This window comes from Parus major, chromosome 2, assembly GCF_001522545.3.
Source record: "Parus major isolate Abel chromosome 2, Parus_major1.1, whole genome shotgun sequence".
NCBI classification, from domain to species: Eukaryota; Metazoa; Chordata; class Aves; order Passeriformes; family Paridae; genus Parus; species Parus major.
In genome coordinates this window covers 139640878-139654018 of record NC_031769.1, presented here as the reverse complement: position 1 = coordinate 139654018, position 13141 = coordinate 139640878, and the positions used below count along the sequence as shown (strand labels likewise).

The window sequence follows — 13141 nt, the reverse complement described above, 5'->3', positions numbered from 1 at the left end:
GCTGCTGGAGCCTGGCGCTGGGGGAAGCCTGTGAGCACTCAGACACTGTACCAGCGGCTGTAACACGAAGGGTTTGGGAGCGGGCGCTGCCCAGGGCCGGCACCCGGAGGTCGCCAGGAGCCGCCTCACTCCCCTCAGAGCGGCCGGGCGGGCGCCTGCGCGGGGCCGCCCCTCGGGCCCCTCCGCCCCGCCCTGCGGCCGAGGCTCCCCGAGCGGAGCGGGGCTGGGGCCGGGCCCTGGGCCGGGCCGGGGCGGGGCGGCGGTGCCGCTGCTGGCGGGAGCTCGGCGGGGCGGTGCCTGGCGCGGACCGCCCGGCCCCACCGGCGGAGCAGCCGCGGGAACGCGGCCCGGGCGACTCGGCCGCGGGCGGTTCTGGCGGCCCGAGCGCCGCGCCCTTCCCCGGCTCCATGTCGGCGTGGCTCGGCCGGGCGGCGCTGCTGCTGGGGCGGCCGGGGGGCCCCGCCGCCGTCCCCTCGTCCTGCTTGGGCTCGCTGCGGGGCCCGCGGTGCTGCTGCCGCCGCCGCCTGGGCAGCCTGCGGGGCGGCGCCCAGGGGCTGCTCCTCCCGCGGGGGTCGCGGGCGCTCGGCACCCACCCGAAGAAGGAGCCGATGGAGGCGCTGAACACAGCGCAGGGCGCCCGCGACTTCATCTACAGCCTGCACTCCACCGAGCGGAGCTGCCTGCTGCGGGAGCTCCACCGCTTCGAGTCCATCGCCATCGCCCAAGGTGAGCTGCGACCCACCCCGAGCCCGCTGAGGGCGGGAGGGCCGGGCCGGAGCGGGGCTGAGCCTCCAAAGTTTGGGGGTCCTCCCGCCCTCGCCCAAGCGACTCCTTCGGGCGCGTAGGAAACTCCAGCAGGAGGAGGCATCGAGAGGCGCTCGCCCCTGTGTGTTCGCGTAATTGGGTATAAATGAGGCACACGACCTGAAATTTAGTTTCCAGAAGCATCCGCAGCACCTTTGGAACTTAAATCGGCCCAGTGTGCCAAATCCTCGGTGGGTCTTTCATCTCACTGGGTGTTTCAGAGAGCCACGGGTGGCCATTTTTCGGAATGGGAGTAGGAAAGTGTCTCATCAAATCCTCCTGACACCAGGGCAGCAGTAAATTGATTTCAGAGCTCTTAAGAGACGCCGGGCTGCTGCTGCTCTGGGAGCTCATTCATGAGTTACACTTTCCTGCACGGTGGGCTGCCTGCGCTGCTTCTTGGAAGTATCGGTTCTCATTCGGGAAGGTGTGGATGTACTGGGGAGGTTTACAGATGTACCTCTGAATATAGGGCTATGCAACGCCAATTAAAGTAATTCACAGTGATTTTTCTTGTCCAATCCAACTGTTCTTGCCAACTTGACACTGTTTTCCTCAAACAAATCAAAACCTGACAAAAGTAAATCCTCTTAATTGCAGCCTCCTTACTTCTAGTTCTGATCCTCAGCTGTAATTTACAATCCCTATTGCAGTGAAGATGATAGCGGGTACTTAAGAGATCAGTGTGCATTTGATCTAGGCCTCTTTGTGACTTTGATAGTAGCGTGCCCTTGGAAAGGGCATTTCTGTGCCTTGTGGCTCCTCTGTAGATGTCTGGAAAAGAATTTGGGTGGGCAGAGAACGGGTCTGGGGGTCAGCTGTAATAGTGTTGCTTTTGAGAAGAGACAGAACCCTTTCAGGTATCTCTGGTTTTGTTTGTAGCACACTTCCATATAAACACTACTGTTTGTAGTCAGAGTGAGGGTAGTTCACTTAAATGCCTCATTTTGGGAGCAGCAGCACTTCTGTTCTGCAGACAGTGAATCAGTTTTGTTTTACAGCACAGAGGGTAGAATGCTTTGAACTGTAAGTTGACACTAACTTTTGAATACTAACAACTAATACTCTTCCCAAATAAATCCTTCTTAGCTTCTGAAGGGTTCTTGCCATGAGGTTTTTGCATGAGTTTCTGTCTCATCGGCTATTGCTCAGGTTAAACAGAACGGAGCTGTCTACGTGCAGGATCGTGTGGTGGATATCAAAATGAGACTTTAAAATTTCAGTATAGTGTCTCAACATTTATACAGATATAAATCAACAGATGGCCATATTTAATATCTTGTTGCTCAGATGCTGTTAGTTATAATATGAAGGTCTGTTGTGTGAAGTCCTGTGACTTTCTGATGATTCAGGATTTAGAAGCAAAGTTATAAGAGCATTAGTTTGAATTTAGACATTTTACTGCATGCAAGATTATTAGTTGGTTTTAAGTTTATTCCACTAGTGGAAATTACAGTTCACTTGTGCCTGAAACTGTAGTAATTAATCTTGCAGGAGAGATTGTTTCAGCAAAATCTCAGTTGTGGGCTTAATAGTCTCATAGGTAAGGGCTGCATAAAGTGTTGTAGTGCCATCGGACCTCAACCTTGGAGTCAGATTCTTGATCTGCTGATCTATCTTGATAAGACTTCTTTTGTAGATAGCCTTTTCCTTTAGCCACCTCTGTTCATGGGATATTTTGACAGACTGCAGCATGATTAACTGCTGTCAGCTTTTACCTATAAGAAATTCTGTTTCTTCATATATTATGAAAAAGAAAAATCATAACTGAAAAGGGCTTCTAGTAAGTCTGTTAAATAGAAATTGGAGGGAAAAACCTATCTTGAATTTATTGCCCATAGCTATTTTCTGTAGAGTATTGATATTGAAAGAATTCAGATTTCGTGTGAGGAAGAGCAGAGAGGTGTATGATATGGATCATCACTCCGAATGCTGTGGAGTGCCAGAAGAAGACAAGGTGGATAGAAAGGCTACACTTGAAAGAAAATTAGAGACTTTTCTGAGCTAGATGTTTGTATTCTGTATTTAAAATGTTTTATTATGTTTAGAAAATATTTTGTATGATTGCTCCTTTCCTGCTGTTGAAATTATGACTGTATAGCAATGACCTGACCTGAATAGGTATACAGGTTGTGAGTAGCAGATCAGGGGAGAACTGTGTGTGGCTTGCTTTCTAGGTACTTTCTCTGATTGACTAGTGTCACTTTTGATCTTTACAAATCTTGAGTTCAGTCAAGACAAAAGTGTTTTAAGAGATGTTGGGTTTTTTATCAATTTTCTCATTTGTTGGCATCATGCTGTAGCTCCCAGCAGCTGATTCTTTAGCTGAGGTCACTGATTGTACTTTCGTGTTGATTTCCAATGAAAGTGATCCAAATGCAGACTTCAAATTCTCTTCTTTACTGCTTGCGTAAATTCCCCTGTTCTGTTTGAGCCTGAAAAATCAGTCTCTCCTTAATCATAAAATGCCTGTGCAGTTTTGCTACTATGCTTAAGCTTGTTTTATGCCTGTGATAATTCTTTATTGAAAGGGAAGTGTTAGTCCTTACCCTTCTTAACACAGTCCTTATTGGGTTAAGTTTTGACCTTCTTCCTTCACTACCTCTTCTGTGCCCTAACAGACCCCATATCAGCTAGGGGAGGCTGTCAGCAATATGGGGAGACCTGGGCACATCAAGAACCAAATGGGGCAAGTTCCTCAGCCCATTCCCAGGCCTACCACCAGAAGGATGCAGTTCCACCAGCTAATTGCCCTAGCACGAAATATGACAGGACACACTATCTGTGGCCTCCGCTAATGGCAGAGGCTGCGGGGAAACCCATCCTTTGCTGCAGCTGCTACGCTGAAGGACGGTCCTCAGGTAGGTGAGTTGTAGCTGTTACCTGTAAGTTAGGTGAGTCTCTGAAGCCTTTTTGAAACTTAAAACATCTGTTTGTGCTGTAGTCACAAAAACTGTAGGTGGGGAGAGGTTTGTGGATATGTTCCTGCCTGCCATCACCTTGTCACTTGTATTACCTGGAGCTTCCAGATACTGAGCACTAGAGATTGGTTAAGCAGTCTAGCTTATGAATAAACACTGACTAAAATTCTGCTGTTTTAGTGCTTCAGTAGACAGAGCTCTATCTGTGAGTATGTGATGGCTGAGAGCTGAAAGCCTGAGTTTAAATTCATAGATGCATTTTGCATAGTAGAAACTGGGGGAAGACTGTGAAACTGTATCTTGATAGTATAGTTCTCAGAAAATATTTTGATAACTATCCTGATTTAGACTGTATCTATATCTTACTATCTTAAAATTTAGTCAAAACATCACTGAGCTGTTGTTTCTGGAGATAACTGCAAATCCTTTCTTGTCTGGATTTAGTCTTCCTTCTGCATTGAAGGCTTTAAGTCCTTTTTTCTTTTTTTTTTTTTTTTTCTTTTCCCCCTTTTGAACCTTGGAAAGATGAATAAGGTGTCCCATTTTCCCAGGAGGAGCTTTGAAACAAAGTTTTTAAATTTTAGCTTGTGTTTCTTATAAGCATGTCAGTCACACCCAGCTGTACTACATGGAGATAATAAATGTGGATTTGAATACAAGTAATTTGTATATTTCTATTTCCATAGTTACAGGAACACTGAAGTAGCAAGTAGGTCGGTTGATTTCAAATGTAACAGTCCTGCTTTCTGTTTCTAGAACTGGTGCCCCTTAATCAAGACTTAGTTTTGTTTGCTTCAGATAGTCAAATTTCTGTTGTTTCTTTCTTGCGTGGTGGAGATGACTTTCAGAAAATATGGAGAATGATTTAAAGCTTCTGACCTTCTCTAGCAATAATCCATTGACAAAAGTGGCATTAGAAAGAAGATGTAACTTCTTTCTTACGGAGATTATATTCAGGGTTTCTACCTTTAGTTTCCAATGTGATATACGATATGTGATGATTCATGAAAGATGCAGTTGTAAGCAGTGCAGCAAGCCTGGTAACGAAGAGGGAAAATACTAAAGAGTGTGACTTTTTAAAGTAAGAAATACTAAGCTTGACATTTTTTCAGTGTCTTTATTGCTTCCTAGGGTAACGTCAGTCTTTTATGTGCTGCTTTGCAACATGCTTGAACCCAGATTTAACTACTTTTCATTAATATTACTAACACAGTGATTATCTAGGGCCTCTACGAAATCAGATCTTGAGAGTGAGAGAATCCTTTATTTTCCCATCTTTTGTTGCAAAGATGGGAAAACAATTCCTGTTTTCCTATCTTTGTGTACATACACATAAAATACGTATGTGTGTATATAATACATAAAATAAATGCTTCTGGTACATAATGTATGTACATTGATCACAATTCCTTGAAAGCACCCAATTGCATTTTGTATTTTTTGTGGAAGACTTTTGTGATATGATCTCTAAATAAAAGGTCTTTTGAAGTGAAATTTCTTCTTCCTCTGCCTGTTGAGGTTGTGTATTGAGGTTGTGTACCTGGAAAATATGCAAAAACACCATAGCAATGAGTCTTGACAGCTGGTTTTGTCATTTAATTTGCAGCCTTTGGAGAATGCAGTTTCTAGCTAGTTTCTCTTTGAAAGCACTGGGATGTCATACCATACACAATAATCTGAGATACATAAATAATCTGAACAAAACAGCGCATTCTGATCGAAAACTGTTCATAAGTTCAAGCTACTGCATTTTTTTCTAGTTAAAAAAAAAAAACCAAAAACATAGTATGCAGGTAAACGGCTCCACCTCCTTGCATTCAGTTGGGCTGACAGCTGGTGCAGAATCTCTGAGGGAATTTGCAAGGTTTTAGCTATTGTTGGGTGAAATCTTACTTTGGTATCAGAAGAAATCTCACTGGCTTATGCTCTGGTGTAAAATTTATGAGTTCCCCATTTTACTGGAATAGCTTAGGGAGTGTTTGAGCCTGTGCGCCTCTACTTCTACAGCTTTACAAAGAAACATTTATTGAAAAGATGCAATGTCATCAAAGACAAGTGGACTTCACTGAAGTTTTTAGACATTTTAAACAAGTGTCCTGTGAAAAAGATTCTCTCTGTTGCATGAATCAGATGCTTCTTGCTACTATGAATGAACTGGTTCATCTGCCGTGGTGTTTTAGAACCACTTGGATTTTAGTGCATCTTTCTGTTAGAACTGAATTGGTGTTAACACGACAAAGCATAATTCCATTCTTCTGGAAGTACTTGTTTGAAGAGCGATTTCACAGTGCAAGTGTGAGGCTTGTGGTGAGGACTGCCCTCAGCCTGCTGAGCTGGGATAAGAGGAACTGTTCATGCTGTTGTGCTTTGACAGGTACCATGGCACCTGATGGGGACAGTTCTCTCTTCTTTTCTTCACAGACCACAGACCCAGCATATGCAGGTGAATGCCAATGCTGTGTGTGGAGCAAGGTCATCTACTCTCCCCCTTGCTGTGACCTAGGTCAATAAATTTTTTAACTCTAGTGTTTGATTGCTATTCTAGGAAAAGGTCTTCTGGCAGATTGCTGAAAAGTGTCTAACCCACAAGTTTGAAGTGCCCTGTCAAGCTGGTAAAAGGACAAACTCTTGCCAGCCTGAGTTCCTTTATGCTCTTGGACCATTGCAGCCTACACCAGAACTGTTACTAATCTCACTGCTGAGTCAAAAATACTAGGTGTCGAAAGAAATATTGTGTTTCAGATGAAAGGATGTGCTACATTTTGCTTTTGAAACTTTTTTTTTAATATACCACCCAACATCCTGCCCCGAGTCTTGGAGTCCTCTCACGAGGGCAGAGTGCAGAAGGAAGAGTGCTGCTGGGGCTCTACTGGTCCTTAACATCTGAACCTCATGAATCACAGAATCATAGAATATCCAGAGTTTAAACGGACCCACAAGACTTGTCAAGTCCAGGTCCTGGCCTTGCACAGGACACCCCCAAAAATCACACCATGTGCCTGAGAGCATTGTCCAAATGCTTCTTGAGCTCTGTGAGGCTTGGTGCTATGACTACTTCCATGGGGAGCCTCTTCCAGGATCCAGCCACCTCTGGATGTGGAACCTCCTCATGATCTCCAACTTCAGTGTCCCCTGACACAATCTCAGGCCTTTCTCTTGAGTGTGCCCCAGACAAGAGATCAGTGTTTGCCCCTCTGCTTCTCTGTATTGGTTAAATTTGTGCTGTTCAGCCTGGAGTAGAGAATGGTCTGGGGACACCTTGTAGCACATTCCAGCACATAAGTGGGGTTTACAAGTGTCCTGGAGAGGACTTTTCACAAAGATATACAGTGATAGGGCAAGAGGGAATAGCTTTAAAGTGGAGGAGGACAGGTTTAAATTAGCTATTAGGAAGAAATTCTTTACCGTGGGGGTGGTGAGACACTGGCATAAGTTGTCCAGAGGAGCTGTGGGTGCCCCTTTCCTACAAGTCCAGGTTGGATGGGGCTTGAAGCAACCAGGTCTAGTGGAAGGTGTCTCATGGGGTTGGAACTAGATGATCATTAAATACCTTCAAACCTGGACTATTAGGTAATTTAGGGGCTGAGGTTTTATGTCATAAACAAGAAAATTGGTGCATGATCGCTCATGGTGAAACTATTCTGAAACTGCTTTCTGAAAATGTCAGCTGTTACTGTCTACCTTTGAACCACCTGCAGCAAGGTAATGTTTTCTGAAGTTCATGCTTTTGCTGTTGTGGTTTGGTTTGCTTCCATATTCTGAATTTTTACTTGCTCACATAACTTAAAGCAGGTTCTTGTCTACTTAAATGCAGAAACTTTGTCTTATTTTTTTACAGAGAAAACCCTGCAAACAATCAAGTGGAATTGGTGTAAAACCCCTAGAATTCCAGTCTTAATATTTATAAAGGATTTTTGCTGGCAGATTCTCCAGTATTGATTGGAAGATTTTAAGTAATGACTGATTGCTGTTTTGCTTTTGAAAACTTGTAGCATTCAGGTATCCTAAACCACTGGTACCACTTGAGAAGCCAGCAGAGGAGGTAGAGTCACCAGAGTCGACCAGTACATTTGGTACAGTACAAAAAAAATACCCAAATGGAAAATTGTGTTTGCTGACGTGTGCATTGCATAAGGCCAGCAGGCTGCTGGTTTGACAGACTTCCTGCATGCTTGTTTTGATGCATTTGGCATGTATTGCTGCAAGAAATAAAAGTACACCGTTTTTGTTTGTACTCATATAAAGCCTTCAGTCTCAATTTCAGCAATCCACATCTTCAGGTGGATTACACTTAATTTGACCAAGATGTTTCAAGCATAGGTCTTTTGGAAACTGCTGCACTATACTATAGATTCTAGTTAATACTTGAGCAGAGATTTCAGGCAATGTAACAACTTCATTTTTTTGAAGCAGCTCGGTGTCAGCTACTTTATGCTTTTTTCTTGGAAAGTGCTGTGCATTAAATTACATGGTCCAAATATAATGCAAAAATAATACTATTATGAAAAAGTATTATTTAGTTAGCTGCCTTTGTCCTTTCCTGCCAAAGGTAAAGTGAGATTGCTTCAACTAAAATAAAAGATTGCTCAAATTAAAATTTATTTTGTCTTTTGCATGTGTTTAAGCATGTGATGACTACAAAATAGGTGTCATGCACAAATATATTTTAAATCATGAATCAGAAAAAATATCTGAATCTTAAACCATTGTTCTTCAGGTGTGTCTTTTGTAAGACAGTACATTTTAGAGCTACAAGGAAAATCTGTGTCCCAATAACTCTCTTGTCCAGTACAAAAGCTGCTTTTGATTCAGGGCTTTTTACAGATCATTTGAAATGTAGCTTTTACTTAGAGTGCAACTTAAAGCCTTGAGAGTGATAGATTCAAAACATGTAGATCTCCAAACAACAGACATGAATGAAATAGATCATGTTTATTCTGTGAACACAGAGGTTCCAGTGTTTAACCACAATTAAAAGAAGAAGTCTTCCAGTTTCTCTAAGAAAGAAGTTATTTAAAGCTCATTCATTCAATTGAAAACTCTTAGCTTTAGTAAGCCTTATTTATTATTTAATCAATCCAGATATGAAACTACTGAGGCATCTGTTGTCTTCAGAAAAAAATCCTTTTTAGAAACAGCAAGTAAATGGAAAAGTAAGAAAGTATGTATGTCATGCAAGCAGAATACTTAAAGAAGCTGTCTAGGATTCCTGTGCAGTTATTTAGATTTTTTTACAAAAATGGCTAATTTTGGGGAAAGATGGACATGAATATGTCAGCTGCCTTGTGCCCCCCTTCTGCTTTATTCTTAAATTAGCATGGTGATATTTCAGATATTCTGGAAGCATGCCTTTTTGTTTCTGTTTTGTTGCTGTGTGTAAGAACTTCCTTTAACAGTGAATGAACATGGAATTTTTTGAGATATGACTGACTCATGCCTGAAACACATGCTTCCTCTGAAATGATGGGAGCATTTTAAGGCAAAGCCCACAAAATACTTTTTTCAACCCAGAAAAGAGCATGTTTCTTTCAAAACTATGGAATATAAAGCAGTAGCTGTTTTTTATCAGCGTTCATTTACTTAGGGTTCTTAGATATTTATATGTTAATTATTAATAAAATACCTTCCCCAGCAGTCATAATACATAGTCATACTTGATACTAGCTATACTTTTTTCCTGTGTCAGTTGCCAGTTGCCACTTTCCTTTTGTATGTGATGGGCTCATCATGTTCATTCATTTTTGGCATCTTTTTTGAGTTTTTATTTAATTTTATTTAGACTGAGATACTTTTGGCAAGTACCAACAGGTCATTTTAAAAAAAAAAATCACATTGTTTTCTCTAGATAATAAAAAGGACAGATAGGAACATATTTGAGACTCTGTATTTTGAGATAGATCATATTCTGTATCAACTCTCCTATCAGCTTAAAGCAATCATAAGAAGCAGGTGGTTTGTTTTATTATCTCCTACTGCTTGTGTGTAGGGATAAATGCTTTCCTCAGTTCCCCTAAATACCTCATGGCTTTTAGGCATTTCCAGAATTAAAACATGCCTTACCATTTGGCAGTGATCCTGGTGAAAGAGTCCTGCATGACCTGGGGGAAGGACATAGCTTTGAAAAATCTTTCTGATTTCAGGAAAAATGGAAAAGTTTGAGACAAAAAGGTTTCTACAGTGAGACCAACTTCAGCTGAGAGGAGCCAGAGACAATATCCACAGTGGCCTGGCCCTAAGTTCCCAAAGCTCACTTCTTGGAGATAGTCTGGGACCTGTTGTCTGAGCATGAGCTTTCAAAACATTCTGGGAAGCCTTTGGGGGAGGGTTAAGGGATAGTCCCTGGTATGTGACTCTTGTCCATGCCACGGACAGAGGTCTGTGCTTTGGGTTGTGTTGTTGTATGTAAAGTTGTATTGTCATAAAGCTCATGTCCAAATGCTTACTGGGAGCCAACAAGTAATTGCTGCACTTTGACCTGCTCAATTTTTTTTTTAGGCATTATCACTTTCTGGTTATTGTACTGTTACAGAAACTTTTAAAATTATTTGCACTTGATAGTGTTTGACTTTGTGCAGTGATCTATCCCATAGTGCTGGCTGATTTACTGTAACTTATCTTACGCTAAGGGTATGAATCATCAGTCTCCATGACGCTATTATCCCATCTTTCATAACAACCTGAATTGGTAGAAACTGTGTTTTATTTGCTTTATTTTATTTTGTGGAAGATTGGAGAAAAATGTGAATGGAACAAACCAATTTCTTTAGCCAGCTGCCCTTTCAAATACCATCAGCTTGTATTTTCAGATTACAGATAACCTTTTGATCCAGTTGTTTCTTTGCTTTAGTTCTGGCAACAGACTGATTTTCACAAAGTACAAGTAAAGCTGTGATATTACAAATGTAAAATTAACTGTTTTGCTCAAGATTGAGATTTAAGGATTTCCAGCTAGATTACAGCCGTCTTGTCTAATAAAGCTTTTTGCCATAAAGAGGAGATGGGAAAACAGCTTGAAATCCGCTACTCCTTCCCCAATTTCATTATCTATTTATATTATTTTATGGAGTAAAGTAAATCAAGTAAATAGGTAGCTGCAAAAGTGACACTGCTGTTATAAATAATCAGCCTGGTGACCTTTTCCTCTTGCAAATATCCGACAGACTTCTTCTGATTGAATATCCCTTTCCCAGAACAGAAGAAATGTAACAATGTGCAGTTGAATTCTGATAAATCACAAATGACCCAGGCTGAAAAAGACTGCTCTCATTGGGAATTGTATTTGACCTTTTAGAAGTTTTTTACCAGTTTATTTGATCTGGTTTACCAAAACAAAAGGAAAAAAAAAGGTATTTGGATTTGTAAAGTTTTTACTGTTGGGTTACATCTCAGGGTTGGTGCTAGAAACCTATTGTATCTACTCTTTTTCCATGCTTACATCAGTTTTTGCAGTTACACATTACTATGGCTGAGTTTTGCTGTGATTTATATCTGATGCTGTGTTAAAAGCTCAGTTAAAAAAAAAAAAAAAAAGAAAAAAAGCTCACTTTAATTACTTTTCCCAACCACAGAGGAAAAGCTTTCTCCTGGGTTTCCCACAGTGGGAGAGAGGAGGCCTGGATGAGCTGTGCATGAGGTGATGTGTAGTAGATGTGACTTGGCCATATAGGTGTGGATTTAGTGCTGGCTTCACCTGTTGTTTTTGTACTGCTCTTTCCCTGTCCCAAGAACCTCTGGTTATGAAAGTCTCAGTTCTGCTTCCTATCCTAGCACTGCTGCTCTTCTCTGGGCCTGGCTGTCTACCTAAGAAAGAGTGCCAGAAGAAAGGAGAAATCCCAAATACATGTTCAGGGAATTTAGGAACAGGAGGAAAAGCATGAAATCACTTCTTGCAGTAACAATGTGGTTTTAGATCACTTCAGGGTGCAGTTTTGTATTTGACTAAGGTTCGGCCTTTCTGTTTTCTCATGGGAAGTTTCAGGAGGGTTTTTGTGCCTCAGGCAGGAGTGTGTTCTGGGATCTCTATGCTGCTAACAGCATATGGTGACTTGCACTAGTGGGCATTATTAGTTTGATCTTTCAGGTTACCTGTGCAGTTTTAGCAACTACTCGCAGTTACACTTTTTACCTTGACATTTGTTTTGTGGCTAGGAAGGGATCCATCTCCCCTCTCCTCTCCGTCTCTCTATTCAGGATTATTCATCGTGGTCTCAGTGGCTGCCCTGCACATCACACAGTACTTTGCTTTAGCACTGCAAAATGCAGCCTCAGCCTGAACCTATCCCTGTCCTTGCTGCTGGAAAAGGGGCTGTGTAAACACTGCACACACACACAGATTTTAGAGAAGCAGAGGGAGGAGAGAATGAGGGAGGGAAGAGGGTGCTGGAGGCACACCATGATCAGTCTCCATTGCACAGAGTTAAAAACTAAAGGGGTGCATATTGCATTAAGATCTCCAGTAAATAGTGGCATTGCAGTATGTCACTGATGCAGGCAGTGCCACAGCATACTTTCCATTGCCACAGGGAGAAGTGGTAAATGCATTAGATTCCATATTTCCTTCCCTGTGGAAAACAAAACAGGCTTATGCATGCAGAAAACTCTGAGCCGAGGATTTGTGTTTGTACTTCACAAATTCTCAAGCTGATTAGCAGAACTGGAGGTGAAGGGTGTAATTTCAGCACTCACAGGATTTTGCTGCCTGCTTACAGTGAAGCTGTGACAAAAGAACAGGTTAAGAAAGCCTGTTGGTGGAAAAAGGGAAATGCGTAAAGTTGAAAAACAAAAGCTGTCCTAAGTAGTGGAACCATGTGTTTCATAAACTAACACTGGGTACTTTCTGGGAAAGTTAAGAAGCATTGGGATTAAATAGATGGACCAGATGTGCAGCTCTTCATAGAGCAGAGGTCCTGAGGCGGCTTTAGAGGGAGTGTGTGCACAGCTGGCACTTGCAGGGGTGTGACTGAACTTGCATTGGCTCTGCAGCTGGAAGCTGCAGGGATACACTTGCAATTAAATCCTCCTGAAAGAGGCCTCATGCTTGCCAGAGGCTTGAGAAACACTGATCAGGAGAAGGATGTTCTTTTTTGGTTTTGCAGAATAAAGGATAAATTTCAAAATTGGTTGAAAGAATAAAAAGTGAGCTTAGTCAGAATTGTTCACTTTTAGGAAGAGTAGAGCATGGTAGCCGCCTTCTTCTGCTTCTTCCTTTTGTATGACTTTATTTACAAAATCAGCAATATTACTATTTCAGATAATTTTTGTGAACAGAGTGAGTTTTTTATTAGAACTTAAAATTCACGTACAGAATAAATTATTACATAATGCAGTTGCATAACAACCCAGTAGATATTCTATACTCTTGTAACATAAAAGCTAGAAGAAAATATTTTAAGGTGAAGTTCCATTTTATGGAAAGT

General features: G+C 41.9%; 1 protein-coding gene across 10 annotated transcripts in view; it reads left to right on the top strand.

Moving 5' to 3' along the window:
• Positions 1-306: 306 nt before the first annotated feature.
• Positions 307-13141, top strand: part of TMEM65 (transmembrane protein 65) — a 129275-nt gene continuing 116440 nt past the window's right edge. For 3 of the 10 annotated variants that reach the window (XR_004496241.1, XR_004496240.1, XR_004496239.1), the window contains exons 1-2: positions 307-726; positions 3426-3665. Coding sequence is in view for 5 of the 10 variants with exons in the window: in XM_019005640.2 (XP_018861185.1) it covers positions 408-726; positions 3426-3665 (559 nt within the window). In the remaining 5 variants the exon portion in view is untranslated. Of the gene's footprint in view, positions 727-3425; positions 3666-7717; positions 7799-13141 lie in introns of all 10 variants that reach the window. The other 7 variants (XR_004496242.1, XM_015618563.3, XM_019005640.2 and 4 more) reach the window with 6 other exon arrangements.